General features: G+C 34.8%; 1 protein-coding gene across 1 annotated transcript; it reads right to left on the bottom strand.

Annotated features, from left to right (window-relative positions):
* Positions 1-12,719: 12,719 nt before the first annotated feature.
* Positions 12,720-13,031, bottom strand: DIRC1 (disrupted in renal carcinoma 1). The gene has a single exon (XM_008048227.1). It carries the CDS (start codon positions 13,029-13,031, stop codon positions 12,720-12,722), a length of 312 nt encoding a protein of 103 aa, XP_008046418.1.
* Between the last annotated feature and the right edge of the window lie 3,718 nt (positions 13,032-16,749).

Here is a 16,749-nt window from a genome sequence, read left to right as displayed (position 1 = left end):
ATTAGAGGATAAATTAAAGTGAACTGCTAGAAAAACACTTTAAAATGGCTGCTCATTGGTTACATTGACTCTGTGTTATGTCCTTTCACTGTGCCTACAAGATTTTCTTTGAGATTTACAAGTTAACTGTCTTCATATCACTTGAATCCATGGTACGTTAACTACCTTTTGGTGAACTTTGTTATTAGAGATTTACCAGTAATATGTTTTACAATTGGTTTCTGCAAAGAAAACATACAAACAGTCAGTGAGTATATGAAAAGATGCTCAATATCACTAATCATTAAGGAAATGCAAATAGAACCCATAAATGAGATATCATCTCAGAACTGTTAGGACGACTAAAATATATATATATATTAGAAGTGTTAGCAATGGTGTGGAGAAATTGGAACCCTTCAAAGCTGTTGGTATAAATGTAAAATGTGCAACCACTATGGAAAACAGTATGGAGGTTCCTTGAAAAATTAAAAATAGAACTACCATATGATCTAGCAATTCTGATATATATCCAAAAAAAAAAAAAATGAAAATCAAGACCTCAAAGAGACGTCTTCATTCCCATGTTCACTGCAGCATTATTCACAGTAACCAAGTTATGGAAACAACTCAAATGTTCATCCACAGATGAATGGACAGATATCGCATATACAAAAAATGGAATATTATTCAGTCTTTGAAATGAAGGGAATCCTGTCATTTTCAACAACACAGATGAACTTGGAGGACATCATGCTAAGTGAAAAAGACCAGGCACATAAGGACAAATACTGCATGATGCTCCTCATATGAGATACCTAAAATAACCAAATTTGTAGGAGCAGAAAAAAGATCAGTGGTTACCAGGGTCTGTAGAGTGGGAGAAATGCAAAATGTGGAGTTGTTCTTCAATAGATATAAAGTTTTAGCTATGCAAGATGAGTTAGTTCTGGAAGTCTGCTATGCAGCATAGTGCCTATAGTCAACAGCACAACATTGTGCACTTAACAGTTTATTGAGAGAGTAAGTCTCTTGTTAAGTGTTCTTTCCACAAGCAAACATAAAAACACAGGGACACAGAAAAACTTATGACAGTGATGGATATGTCTATTGCCTTGTTAGTGGTGATGGTTTTGCAGGTTTATGCATATGTCCAAACTCATCAAATTGTACACATTAAAAATGTACAGTTGTCTATGAAAGGGCAGACCGAGAGTGGGAAGCCATTTTTTGTCTTGTTCTTAAACCCTGACACAATGATGAGAAAGTAGAAGCTATGCTTTTGGAGGAATGCACACTTTAGGTAAAATTAACTTTACCGACTTTGTCTTTTCAGAAACAGACTTCCTGGTGCCAGGTATCAGAGGTCTCTCATAGCGGCAATCAAGCTTGCCTAGAGTAAGGGGAATTTACAAGGCCTAAGACATCATGCATTAGTCAAGGATTATAAAAGTCATGAAACTTGTAATTACAAAAGTTATGACTGCTCAGAGGGACAGCAGGTAGGGATTCGATCTTCCAGTAAATTGGGCACTATCTACAGGGAAGCCAAGGATCCCCCGAAGCTACCCACTGGAAATGCAGGAGATAAGGGGAGGTGCACTCTCTATTAGCTCTAAGGAATGTAGTTCAGGAAGGTGCAGGAGAATTAGAATCCTTGTCACGCCATTCTCTAGGGGCTATGATAATGTGGGCTGACATTAGTGGGTCTCTGTGTCACAGGTTCTCCAAGACATCCACAGGAAGTCGATAAGGAAGTCACAGCAGTCACGTCTACCTGATTGCAACATCTCCAGGGGAGAGGATTTAAGCCAGGACTTTGCGGGGCTACGACGCCACACTCACCTGGAGTGTAGTCCTGTTTCCTGTCTGTGGGGGTGGGAGTGAAGCTTTCTTAAATAAATCTTTTCTTCTCTCACCTCTGTGTGTTGCGATTCTTTGCATTTACTCGGATCTCTGGGTTGCCAGCGCGGCACCTCCGGCTTCCTGGCTCTAGTGGTGCTGCACCTCCTTGTGCCTCTCCCTCTCCATCCATCCACCCTCACTCTGTCTGGACCCTAAGAGTCTGTGTATCAATTACACATCAATAAAGTTGTTAAAAAAATGAAAAGATCACTTAGTTCTCCTAATTTTCAGTTACTGTCACTTATCAGTAGCATGGATTTAAGCCACAGTTTGAAATGATTCAAAATGAAGGTGTTCCTGTAGTAATCACTATTAATATATGTTAGATGTCTACCTCTTTTTAACCGAAAGAGACACTAGATTTTTCTGAACACAAACTATTTACTAGGTGCTTCTGACACATAAAATTATACTTTTTAAGTCTTTTGTTTCTGCAAAATTGCTATCATTATTTTCAAATATATTTACATCACCTACTTTCTCTGTATTTATACAAGACATTTCAAAACGTGTTCTGAGCTGCTGGAAAGGTCTTTTCCTACAGTGTTGAATTCTTCCACTAGTGGAGATAAATTAGGAAGAAATAAGATTATTCTACCTGGATACAAAGAAATGTAATCTATATATAATTATTATTTGCATTGACTTCTCAAGATCAGTGAAAGATGAGCAGATGAGCAGAAAATATACTAGTCTAAAAAGATGCAGGTTTTTTAAGTATCCTATTAATGTGGGCTGCATGACGTTTCTGCAAATGTTTCCATGTGTTCTGAGATTTTTTTAAATAAACATTCTAGAATAATGTGAAGAGAAATAAAGATGCTTTTGGGAGTGGGAGGGATGCTTTGGAAATCATCACATTCCAAATTCTCATTATTTCCTAAAGTATGACCTACTTCATTTAGGGATAAAATAATATGAAGATGACAAATCTGTGAAATCACTCAAGTCTGTCTTTCAAGTATCTGGAGAAGGTATAATGATCTTGTCTTGTGCATCATATTCATAGAGAACAGATAGAGACAGTGATATATATCAGCTATCTTATCTTCTAATATTTTGTGGTTTTTTTTTCATTCTATCCTATTTAAAACATAACTCACAATAAAAATGTCAAATTAACCATTTTAAAAGTTTGAGTGATTTATTTTTCAGTAGAATTCCTAAGTGTTATGATTCATGATAAAGGAATCTATTGCATGCAAATATTTAGGGAGTAGATGTACTTACTAGAGTTTTATTAAAGTATTAAGTCAGTTGTAATCACTTTGTAATCTAAAGATTAGATATTTAGGGAGTGCTCATCAGGTAAAATATTAGTTTTGAAAAGACTTTGTGGTAAATATCCTATGATTATAATTTTAAAAATACTATCTGAGCATATAAGCATTGGCAATTATCAAGTTGTGTTTTAAACTGTATTTCAAAGCCAAATCATGCTTGGCCATTGTATAGTAAATGAAAATATAAACAAGTTTAAAAATAAAGCAAAGTAAGGAATTAAATTATCATTTCCTGTCTTCAATTTAAACCAACTCTTTCTGTCTCTTCTCCTCCTCCAAATGAAAGAGTTAATGTCATATTAAATAGTAAGAAGAACTAAAACATCAAATGTCAATGCAAAAGAACACATTATGTGCTGATAGAAAGAGAATCAACAGCAGTGATGGCCAGATAGTATGGAATCAATTTATACCTGGCAATAAAACTAAAAGGATAGCATTTCTTCTGTGAAATATTTTCCACATTGGTTCCAGCAATTTATGCATCATTAGTAACATCTGTGACCAAAAAAAAAAAATCAGTTAAAGAAAGGAAGGAGAGAGGAGAGTGTGTTGGGGGGGGGGCAAAGACAGAGAGAGAGAAGGGATGAAAGAGAGTTTTTAAAAAAGCTTGGTTAATCTAGTTTCTTAATTTATCTCCAGTTGTTTGTGTTGTTTTCCATTATGAAGTCATAAAGAAATCTGGGGTAAGCTAGACACATGAAAATATTTCCACTATACATGTATATCAGTTCACTAAATACAATTACATTTTAGTTCTTTTAGTAAGGTGGAGGAGGCACTTCTTTGGATGATTTTTTTGGAAGATTTTTTTGGGTTAAAGGAAGCTAATTGAACATGATCTTTAGGTCTTCACTTCTGTTCGGCAGGTTTTATATAATAGTTACGCATGCTAAAAAGCTGAATCGTGTTAATCAGTCATAACTTGTGTTGGTATTGTAACATTTCTGTCAGGGTAATATTTTTAATGTTGATCTTGTTTATATTAGACAAATAATTGTAGTTCTTTATGGGCAGTATGTGTAATGAATTATCCTACAAGTTAAAGGGCGTTTTCTTTTCTCTTGGACCAAGTTAAATCTTAATTGGTTGCCCAAAACTGTGAGGCTGGGATTTGTGGACGAAGAATTTTGTGGACGAAGAATTTCAGTAAGAGTCCCACATGACTGACAAGAGCGTTTTGGCCCATTCTGAATGCTCGGATGTTTTCTTTCAAAATATTATTTCAACTGTAACCTTTCAAGGTAGCAGCACTAAGACTTACAGGAAACATTTTTCTCCAAGGATTTCACAGAAAAAGTAACAAAGTGTATTAAATTCAATTTATTTACCATGATTTCAGTTCCAACTATGCACCTACTATGTACATGAAATTGTGTTTAATGCAGATATTAAAAAAATAAAGCAAATATAAAATTATAATGAACAATCCACAGTACAAGATAAATTTGAAAGCTTGGTGAAATAAGAAATGCATTAGAGTAGATTTGTCCTCACATTTAGCAGTCTGCATGTCATTCTGTAAAACCTGGTCAGTTAACATAGCTTATTAAAGGCTAAAGATACAGTATTATCAGAAGTCAAAAATTATTTCAAAGGTTACCTTGAGATAAGTCTACTATATATGTATTAGACATTATATATTGCACTATTTGCTGGCAGCAGGAACTTTATTCTCACATGAATACTTCATAATATGGTGTAATATCATGAGGGACTTAATAATATGGGAAACAATCAGATTGACCAAATTAGAATTGGTACTGGCACTGGCCCTCTGAATATCAGTAGAAGAAATCCATTCTTTCTTCTCATTACAGAAATGTGGCACTATTCACAAACACACACAGACAGCCATAACATTTGCTCAGTAACTTCTCATCAACAAGGTACTCTCAATTATGGCAGGCTACCAGAGAAATCAGAGTAAAGTCAAATTTTAAAAAAAAATTTAGCTGTAGAAGTTATTTGGGCTCCAAAATAAGGATAACCACTTTACTGAAAAGTTATTTTTAAAAGGTAGATAATTTGCTTTATTAATGAGAAAATAACCGATCAATAGCATTAAAGCAGCTTATTTTAAAATTATATATCAATTCTGTAGTGGAAAGAAAGACCATTCTGGAAGACAAAGGTATGGACTCCTGTTTCTCTCTCTCATCACACACACACACACACACACACACACACACACACACACACACACACACACAGGAGTATGTGTAAATATACATAAAGAAACAAAGCCAGAAAGTTTCAGGCTCTAGAATTTTGTGTATGTATGCATCTATGTGTGTATATACATATATCTATATATTATATTCTATATACTATATTCTATATAATTATATATACATACAATGTGACTAATACACATTTAAGATTTATATATACACACACATCTCTAGAGACTCAAACTTTCTAGTTTTATTTCTTTATTTATAAAAATCAGAAAGGTGAATAATTGCTAAGATTTTATGGTTATAATTTATGTTATTCAATAAATTTCTGGTAAAAATGGCCACTGTAGACTGGTATGAGAATAAGAAAAAAAGTAGTCATTCAAGATTTCTAATATTGTTGTAACCATTTTCTAACTGTGTACTAGATCTTCTCAAATTAGTTGATAAAAACTGAAAAAGTCATAAGTATCTTAATTTCTTAAGGGTCAGGATATGATTGTTAATAGAAGGTGCAGTTAATAAGTTTAGAGGAATCATAATCCTGATTAACTATCAGGACTTCTATGCCCAAAGCTAAACTCAAATAATATGGAACCAACCTGCCAAGAATATTAAAAGTTAACCAATCTGTTAACACTGGGCTAGTTGTTAAATCTGCCAAGAATATTCAAAGTTAATCAATCTGTTAACACTGGGCTAGTTGAAAAATATCTTGAGGCTTTCCACTTACAGGAATAGTTTTACTTCCCACTATGTAAAAAGTATTTTTCTTTGATCTGCATTCTGTATATAAGTGCATTCCTCTGGAATTTTAAATATGCAAGCATGATAGCCTTCTGGGTAGAATGAAAACCGTGGGTAAATGCAACAAGTCTAACTGCAACATACTTAAAACTCATTCTTATTTTCTGTTGTATAACTCTAAAATATTGACTATTCTTCTATTCCATAAAATTAAGCAATACTTTTCCCATATTCCTTCTTTTGATAGGCAAATAATAATTTATCCATTCTCAAGAAATGAAAAGGAAATTTCATATTTTCAGTGCCTAATATCTGAAACAACCATTGTAATAAATCTTAGAAAAGATTTTTATTTTAGTTATAATTGTTTCAGTTTAATATTTATGTAGTGCCATATTTTCCCTCCATTTTACCCAAATACACAGTTGTGCTTTGAAATATGCATATTGAGTCCATATTTATTTTTTAAATGTTTCAATATAATTTTAGAGAAAAATATTTCAAAGTTTGCTATGTTTGTAACTTGAACTTAGCTATTAAAATCTTATTGTAATAAGTAACTTGTTCTGAATTTCTTAATGACAAGAACAACACTGACACAGCAGATCAGTTGAATAAAACACACAGAGGACAGACTTTCTTTGTTTTAGAGAATATATACTTTCCCTCTGCACATGTGTGATGACAATTTATGCTCTATATTCTCTGAAATAGACATGCTATGGTGACAGTAATAGAGAGAAAATGCTTGGGTGTTTGTATTTTGGTAACGGATGACGTATATTTAGAAAAGACTAGAGAAATTAGTGGGACAATAAAGTTATACCCTCCCTGTTACGTGTTTTTTGTTTTTTTTTTCTTTTTCTTTTCCTTTCAGAGACAGGGTTTCCCTCTTTAGCCCAGGCTGGAGTGTAATGGCATGATCATAGTTCACTGCAACCTTGAACTTCTGGCCTCAAATAATCCTCCCATCTCAGCCTCCCAAAGAGCTGGGAATACAGGCATGAGCTACTGCACTTGCAATCAACTGTTTTACTTTTTTGGGGGGGGGGCGGGGAGGGGGATTGTGGGGGCTAACAAACAAGGGAAATAAAGATTTAGCTGTTAAAAATCTATCCTTTGAACCAGGTGGAGCAGCAGGACATATACATTGGTGTCAGTGGCTGATCTGGTGGCTACTTTCGCTCCAGCTGTGATAGGTCAACCCAACTCACTCAGTTGCTCTCTGTGCCCAGGCACAATTTAAACCATTCATTAGACAAAAACAAAAACGAAAACCTCTTTCTGCTATTTATTGAGCAAGTAGTATGCGTACTATGTGAGTTACTGGAGATGATAAGATGAAAAAAGAACATGTGCGTAGCTTAATTGGCTTGCACTTGAAAGAGAACAGTTTGTAATTAATTACAGGTGTAGAACCCATGGGAAAAGCTGGTATTTTACATGCAACTATGTAGAGACTGTACCCCACATGTAGTCATATACCCTCCCTTTCACCACCATCACCCAGAAAAGGCAACTCTGGAAGCATTTTGAAACAAGTTTATTTTCTTTTTCTATATTCGGGTAACTTCTTTAACATCTGAGAATTTTGTTTTATTTTCTGGGCCTATTATCTCTCTACTTTGTCTTCTTACCCCACTTTGTCCTTTCCTCCTCTCCGATATCCTTTATAGCCTCAGGTGATTTATAATCACCTCAAACTGCATTTTTTACACTGTGAAAGTAAAAATGTAGCCTGGTTACTATCTTCCTTCAGGAAAATTTCTTCAATTTAAGAGCATTTTATGACATAATCCCAGCAATTTATAAGTAAACACTCTCTCTTTTAGCAGCAGGGACTGCATCCTCTTGCTAAGAAAATCAGATTTTTTTTCTGTTAGAAACACAAACAAGGTACATACCTTTTTACACAAAAATTAAGTAGCAGAAATTATGTAATTGTGTTAGTCTTTCATGAGACTATCAGGGAGGACTTCACAGAGGAGGTAGCAATTGAATTGAAATGTAACAGCTCAGTGACTAAACAGAGCCAAAAGGCCATGGGAGTGTCCTGCAGGCAGAACTTCAAGGCCTCTATGTTTCTTTCTCAGGTGCCAGAAAATGACCTAGCCACTGTCCCCCTCCTTTCTTTCTTCCTCTGTGCCACTTTCGACCCCAATACCATGCTGCTTCTACTCTCATCACTCAGCTAGGTGATCATGTTCATTCCCCAACAAGCAGGCGACTCATGGACTCATAACCCAGATGTTGAAAGATCAGAGAGTAGCAAAGCCACAGAGGACTTGTGAGATTAAAGAAAATCTCTGTCTTCCATGGGCATCAGGGATTTATGCAGGAACATTTAACGATATCACAGGAAATATTGCCAACAGATCTAAATAACAAAAAATATATATTAAAATACTAGTAGCATACCCTTTATGTAAACTATTTTAACTTTTTTCTAGCTACCATGGTGAATGAAATGCATACTCGAAACACTAAATGCCATGGTAATGTTTATGAGTTTTTTTTTCATTTCGAAAATAATTTAAAAATTATTATAAATACCTTCCGTGATACCACTATGTGTTCCCTTTTTAATTTGACAATTCCATCGTTGGGAATTTGAATTTCTAAAAAAGAAGCAACCAGAGGATAATTATTCATCTTTTCAAGAATTCACTAAATAATTTCATTAAATTATAAGCTCCCCTAGGAATTTAGAACATTTATATTTACTTAAAACATTTTAAGGGAATAAAGGTTATCAAAAATGTGATGCTGCTTTTTAATCTTACAATTTCCAGACAATATATAAGTATCAGTCTACATGATGTGCACAAGATAATCCAACTCCTCAATGAGATTTTTGTCTTCATCCACCAGAGCTGAAATTAGTCTTTCTTCTTCCTGTGCGTTCAGTGAACTTTTTACCTCTTCCAATGTTCATCCTTTTTGACTTTGCATCTTTGTTTGTTGTCTATAGCCTGCTACTCAGCTAGTTTTCTGGGGTCTAAGCCATGTCGAGTTTATTTTTTCCTTCATCTATCATCCATGCAGAATCGATAAAACATGGTAAATTTATAATAAATGCTTACTAACATGAACATGGGAGTGAAAAAGTACATATTGGAATTTAGACATAGAAACAGAAGGAGATTAGATAAGAAATATATATATATATACCTCACAGGTGCTGTTAGCAGTTATTTTGTAAATGACTTAAACTAGGTCTTTATTCTTTGGAACTGGTATTACAGCCAATGCGCATATATGTATGTCAAATGTTTCTGCTTTACTTAGGATGAAGAAAATCACAGGTGTAACTGTCAACATACCATTTTATCCAGAATAACATTTTATGTCATCCAAATGAAAGGGGGAAAGTGTTTTTTTGAGTGAAGAATTCAATTCAAACTGTCAGAGCAGGTTGAGGTGGAAGATGCACCCCACAGCTTACAGAGGACCATTGGGACACACAGAGAGCAGGGAGGAGAGAGAACAGGCAACCGGATGAATGGACTGGACACACACTCAAAAGGCACAGAGTGGAAAGTTGGAAAAAGAAAATATTCTTCTGTTGTCTTTAGGAAAGCTGTCTCACTGCAAATGACATCCAAAGGCTCAAGGTAAAGGGTTAGAGAAAGATTTTCCAGGCAAATGAAAAATGAAAAAGAACAGGAGTAGTTACTCTTATATCAGACGAAGCAGACATTAATCATTAAAAGCTCAAAGGGACAAAGAAGGACACCACAGAATGATAAAAGGCTCAGTTCATCAGCAAGAAATATCCATCTTGAAAATAGATGCACCTAGATTTATAAAACAATTGCTGATTAAACCAAGAGAGGACATAGACAGCATTACATGCAATTATAGCCAGAGGCTTTAATCCCCACTAACAGCCTTAGAAAAATCATCAAGGCAAAACACTAACAAGGAAGTCTGGAACCTGAATTTGACACTCAACCAATTCAACCTAACAGACATCTACAGAACACTTAACCCAACAACCTCAGAATACACATTCTTCTAATCAGTTCATGGAAAGTACTCCAAGATAAACCTCATACCTGGGCATAAATCAAACAAATTTCAAAAGGTTGAAATCATACCAAGCATCTTCTCAGGCCACAGTGGAATACAAATAAATATCATCATTAAGAGGAACCCCTCAAAACACACAGATACATGGAAATTAAACAAGATGCTTTTGAATGACTTCAGGGTTAACAAAAAAATCAAGAAAGAAATAAAAAGATTTCTGACAACAAATGAAAACAAAAACACAAAACACCAAAACCTCTAGAATACAAAGAAAATGGTGCTGAGAAGGAAGTTTATAACATTGCATGCAGATATCAAGAAAATAGAATTCAAATGAATAGCCTAATGTCATCCCTAATAGGGCTGAAAAGTCAAGAGTAATCCAAACCAAGAATTAGTAGAAAAATTGAATTTATTAACATAAACTCACAGTTGAATGAAGCAGAGACCAAAATCTCATAGAAAGTGTCAATGAGACAAAAAGTTGGTTCTTTGAAAGGATAAATAAGATTGACAGACCCCTGGCCAGATTGACAAAAAACAAAAGAGAGAAAGTTCAAATAAAAACAATTAGAAATGAAAAAGGCAATGTCACAACCGTTCCTGAAGAAATTAAAAAGATTATCAGAGATTACTATGAACATCTCTATGCAAATAAACTAGAAAATCCAGAGGAAATAAGGGAATTCCTGGCAATACATAACCTCCAAGATTGAAAAAGGAAAAAATTAAAACCCAAAACAGACAAATAGCAATCCAAGAAATCAACTCAGTAATCAGAAACCTCCTTGCCAATAAAAAAGCCCTGGTCCAGATGGTTTCTCATTTGAGTTTTTCAAGACATACAAGGAAGAGCTGATACAAATTCTGTTGAAAGTATTCCAAGCAGTTGAGAAGGAAAGAATTCTCTCTAGCTCATTCTATGAAGCCAATGTCAACCTGATACCCCAAAATGGCAAAGACCCAACAAGGAAATAAAACCACAGGACAACTTCCCTAATGAACACAGTGCAAAAATTCTCAACAAGATTCTAGCAAATTGCATTCAACAACACCTTTCAAGGATCATCCATTACGACCAGGTGGGTTTCATTCCTGGGATGCAAGGTTGGTACAACAAAGACAAATCAATGTGTGATCCATCACATAAGCAGGTATAAATCCAAGAACCACATTTTTTTTTGTAGAAAAAGCAAAAAGAAATTTTTTTAAAAAAAATTGTATCTGTATTAACAACAACAAAAAGAATTCAATTCAGAAGTTATTAACATTCAGGTGTGTGTGTGTGTGTGTGTGTGTGTGTGTGTGTCGAACAATACCAGGTACAGATAATAATGCCAAATAAATTTAAAGTGTAGACTCCCAAATCAAGCAAGTCACACTCTTAATAATTAATGTATCAAGCAAATATTTTTAAGCCAAATTTTCTTAATGAGAATCTGACCAATTTATGCTTTTTCAAATACTATTTCCAAATTGCAATTTTCTGACACCTGTACCAACAAATGATATTATCAATCACTTTAAATATTTTTTTTCAGTATGAAAAATGAAAAATTGCCGGGCTCGGTGGCTCAGCCTGTAATCCCGTGCCTTTGGGAGGCTGAGGTGAGTGGATTGCCTGAGCCCGTGGGTTCAAGACCCGCCTGGACAGCGAGACCTCATCTCTACAACAAAATCAAAAAGTCAGCCAGGCGTGGTAGTGCGTGCCTGTAATTCCGGCTACTCGGAAGGCTGAGGCGGAAGGATCGCCGGAGCCCAGCAGGTCGAGGCTGCGGTGGCCGGGAGTGGCCACTGCACTCCAGTTTGGGCGACAGTGAGACTCCAACTCAAAAAAAAAAAGAAAAAAGAAAAATTGTTTCTGTTTTAATATGCTTTATTCTAGCTACTAGTGAGGGTGAGCATCTTCTAAGTGATTATTGACCACTCCTATTTCATCTAATGTGGAGTGTCTATTTATATCTTGGCTTCTTTCTGTTAAGCTTTTTAATCTTTAAAAGTGGATCTTTCAATCTTTTAAAACCTATTCCCTATTTTATTCCTTTATTATGTATATTGCAAATATTTATTCAGCCTTTTCACTTGTCTTTTAATTTGCTTTATAGAATATATTTTTATACAGATATTTTTATTTTAATGCAGGCTAATATATCTTTTTTTCTTAGAGTTTATATTTTGAGGGCTATTTAATAGTGCTTTCAATTCCACACCACAAAATTATGATAGTATTCTTTATTTCTAAATTTAACATAATATAGGATTTTAAAAATAAATGTTTAAGTCTTTAAAACTTATTTTTATTTTGTGAATATTTTAGGGTAGAGATTTTTTACATTTTTTTCTAGATAAAAGTCAGTCAAATGTCTGAGAACAATTTAATATCTTCAGTTTTTCTCTTAAAAATTTTTTTTTCAGAACAGTTATGGAGGAAATTATGAGATGGACCAATTTAAGAAGAAAGAAAAACTGTCATTGGTTGGAGGGGGAGGAGAGAATCTTTGGGATATGAAAACAAGACAATAGGGGGAGATTGACAAGACAGAGCAGCAGTAGGGTGTTACAGTTAGGTAAAGTTTGCTTGGTTCAATCTTGTCTACTCCCTAAAGGAGTTGGAGCACATTAGCCTTACAGTATTCAGTTGAGACCTAGAAGAAAGTTGATCCTTTGTTCTTGGTTTACAGAAGTGGGTGTCCGAGGTGATGTACAGCTCCGCTCCGATGTTGCAACAAGAGAAAAATCCTAAGCATTCTGGATCTGTGCACACATGAGGGTAGGTATTGTAGGGTGGCAAGTAACAAGAAACAGACCTCCTGCTCCCGTGGTCTGTGGTGAGCAGTGATGTTTGCAGTCTGCATGAGGGCCTCAGGCATTTGTCAGGGTGGGTGGTCAGGCTGCTTCTTTGCATGAGTCAGAAAGAACAGACCCAGCTGAATATGTTTAAAAAATTCATTCCATCTTATTTTTCTGTTGCAAGCAAGAATATTATCGATATTAGCTAATGTTTAATTGATATCTACTAGGGACGATTACTAAAATTCACAAATACTTATTTGGCTAAGATCTCTGAAGGACGGATGAGTAGATTAGAATAAAAAAATAAGCAAAATAAGACATACTCCATAAACGAAACTATAATAATTCCTATTCATTATGTGAATACTATTTACCTTTCCAACAACATGTAGAATGTCTGCTTTAGAGAATAAATTGTTACTAAGCCATAGTAGAAAATTTCTGTGGCTTTTTAAAAACTCCAAATAACAGAAGATTTCTATTTATGTATGTGATTTTTGATAAATTACTAAAATTTAGTGTCATTTCAATTTTCTGAATTGTTTAGCATTAAGTATAAGAACTTACTTAGGTATTTTAAATTTCATTTACTATATGACATAAAACTGTAGTTTGATATACTTAGAAATGTTACTTCATAGAATTACAACCTCAAAGAGGTTTTTCTTACAGATGTATCAAATCATCACCTTAAGCTCTGCACCTGGGTTGGCTCAAATCCAAAATCCCATCTAATTTAATGTAAGTTTATATTGTAGTCTTGTCAGGAACGGTCTTACATCATTATGTTGTCTTGGTTTGAGTTAGCAAGAACTATGAGGCCAATGTAGCATGAGTGACTTTTTATCCCTGCTGATGCTGATGTAAAAATCACTGTGTACTGGGGTCAAAGAGAAGTGTGTGGCTGAATCAAATGCAGGAAAAAAACACCTATAATGCAGTTGAGTATTTGCAAATTTCAAAAGAAAGAGAATTTTTTAATGTATCTTTTTCAGCCTTCTTGATATATAAATTGAGGTACTGAGGCAAACTAATGAGACAGGAGATAGCTAGAGAAAGGCTAGGCAGACAGGTGGGTCCTCTGGTAACAATGTAGCGAACTCCCAGGCCTCTCAGGATCAGCTTGGTAAACAAGCTCCCTGACAACCTCAAACTAGAGCTTAAGTACTCACTGCTGGGATTGAAAAGCAACCAAACAGCTCACCATAAGGCCCCTACCTCCTGGCGATTGGTCTTTAGCACTGACCAATCAGAACAGCTAAGTGCAGACCCATCAGCTCATAGCTAGTGCTAGCCAATTAGCTATATAAGTGCCAGATTTTGACTCCAGCAGCGGGCAACCCCTTTGGGTCCCCTCCCACTGTGGGAGCTTTTCTGTCCTCAATAAATCCTGCTTTCTCACTTTCTGACTGTCCCTGTCCCTCATTCTTCCTGGACATGAGATAAGAACCTCAACCCTGAAGAACTGTAACATGAAGAGCTACAGAAGATCATGGGATCCCAAAAGCCGTGTACCCCAGAAGCTGACTTGCCAACCAACAGAGCTGGCTGAACCAGGAGAGCTGCTGGGAGAAGGCAATTTAGAAACTGAGACATTCGGGGGGCTAGGCTTGCCAGCCCACTGAACGAGCAACACTCTCAGAGCTTGGCTTGCCAGCTCATTAGAGCTGACTCTTCTGGGGCTGGGCTTACCAGACCCTCCAGACTCTTACCCTCTCTGGGGCTTGGCTGACTGACCCATTGAGCTGACACTCTGGAAGCCCAGGCTGACCTGAAAAATCAGCATCACTAAGGGTAAGTGAGTCACCTGGTAAAGCATAGCTGATTTGTTTAGAGCTGAGACAAATCCCTCAGTCCCTGAATTCTAGTACTTCAAGATTCTTTTCTGATGTTTATCTACTTGTTTAGATGTAACATATTCCACTATCTAAATGCAAATAATGTATTATTGAATCTCTGAATTCTAGAGAATATTTTAGGGTTAAGAGTGTAAACTGTAGAGACAGATGGTATAAATTAAATCCTAACTATTGTCTCCTAATTTTATGACTCTGATAAGTCACTTAATCTCCGTAAATTTATATTTCTTCCATAGAAGAAAATAGGATTCCTAATTATCATATCTACCACAAAATCCATCATGGAGCTTAAATAAGGTAATCTCTCTAGAGGACTTGTACCCAACATGTGCTGATCATGAAGTAAATATTACTGATTATTATTTTCATCACAATCTCAAATTTTGCTATTCATTATGACTTTGTTCTCTTTATCACTTTTTTGTTTCTAATTTTAGACACTTTATCCCATGTATAATGCTCTCTGATAGATATCTGACCTATTCTAGAAATCGGCATATACTCCAGTCAGATGAACACTTTTTATGTGGAGCAAGAGGAAGTGTCTAGTTGTCTTCCTTTGAAAATTATAATTTGATATAAGTTGTTTTATACATATTAAGAAGAGCCATATTGAGTCTATTTTATTCAAAATGTGCTTGTTAACTCGTCTTTTAGTAAAAGAGGTATCACTTGCATATATTAGACCTAAAGTAAAACCACAGGTTGTATTGCACTACATCCTATTCTAAAGCATCCTGATATATATGTATAATAAATTGTATATCTTTGGAATTCCTTGATTAAACATGAATATGATTTGATATTTAATTTAGTTATTTTTTCCCAAATTTTCACAGCCTTCTTTAATTAGTTGTTATTTGCTTATATGTTATGCCACTTTAAAACTTGTGAGAATATCTAAGTATTTTTCTGAAATTTATATTCCGACAAGTTAGTTAAAGGAAAAAAGAAAAAAAAAAACACTTGTCATTGTCAGGTACTGTGGTAGATGCTGGAGATAAAAATGAAGAGAAAATAATTTCTCAAAATGATTACAGACCTCATAGTTTATGTGTATTGTGTTAGAGAATAAATGCTTATATATCTAGGATGTTTAAAAGACACAAAATAAGGAAAGAGATAATTAATAATAATAATAATCTAAGTGGTTTTAAATTCTGAGTTTTCTAATTGGTAAAGTTTACCTGACTTACCAGAATATTCATATTTTTTTGCAGATGATACTCAAGAAAGAAAATCAACCTAGAGAAGTAACATGATTAACAGTTTGGGTTCTGCAGTCAGACAAGTCAGGGTGCAATTAATCTTTATTCACCACTTAGTGTGGACAAACTAGGCAAATTACCTAACTTATTCAAAACTCAGCATCCACATAATTAGACTACACAATAGTTGCTATGTGGGTTAAATTAAAAGCTATAATGAATGCAAAGTTTTTAGCACAATATCTGACATATAGTAGGCACTCAGTAAATTTTAATTATAATTTTATAGATATGAAATGCTGACATAGGTATTAATCACGAATTAAAACATAGTATTTATTTTCTATCTTGATTGTTGTGCTTTTGAGTACTCCTCTAACTCCAAATAAAAAAAGATCAGTATAGAAATAGGAATCTTTTAAGCGGCCTCCCCCAAAACATCATACATTCTTGACAAATACTTAATTTTCATGATTGGCATAAATCCATGGAAATCATCATAAGCAGCTGGATAGCACATGAAAAAAATAGGTGACCTTTTGAACTTACATTCTCAATATTCCTACTTACAAAATATTCTCTTGTTTCTTAGAATAAAGTCAATGAATGTATTGTTTTTTTAATGTGGTTGTTAATTTTATAAAATATTTTCCAAATTCCCTTACAGTAAATAACAAAAAGGAGCTCTGTCTATTTGTGTAAGTTTGAAGTCAGATAGGGTTTCTTGCCAGTGACACAAAATAGAATGCTATTATGTTTAACA

Source organism: Carlito syrichta, unplaced genomic scaffold (genome assembly GCF_000164805.1).
Source record: "Carlito syrichta isolate Samal-C Ts95f unplaced genomic scaffold, Tarsius_syrichta-2.0.1 Scaffold121844, whole genome shotgun sequence".
Taxonomy (NCBI): domain Eukaryota; kingdom Metazoa; phylum Chordata; class Mammalia; order Primates; family Tarsiidae; genus Carlito; species Carlito syrichta.
The sequence above is the reverse complement of the archived record's forward strand: the minus strand, read 5'-3'. Positions and strand labels throughout refer to the sequence as shown.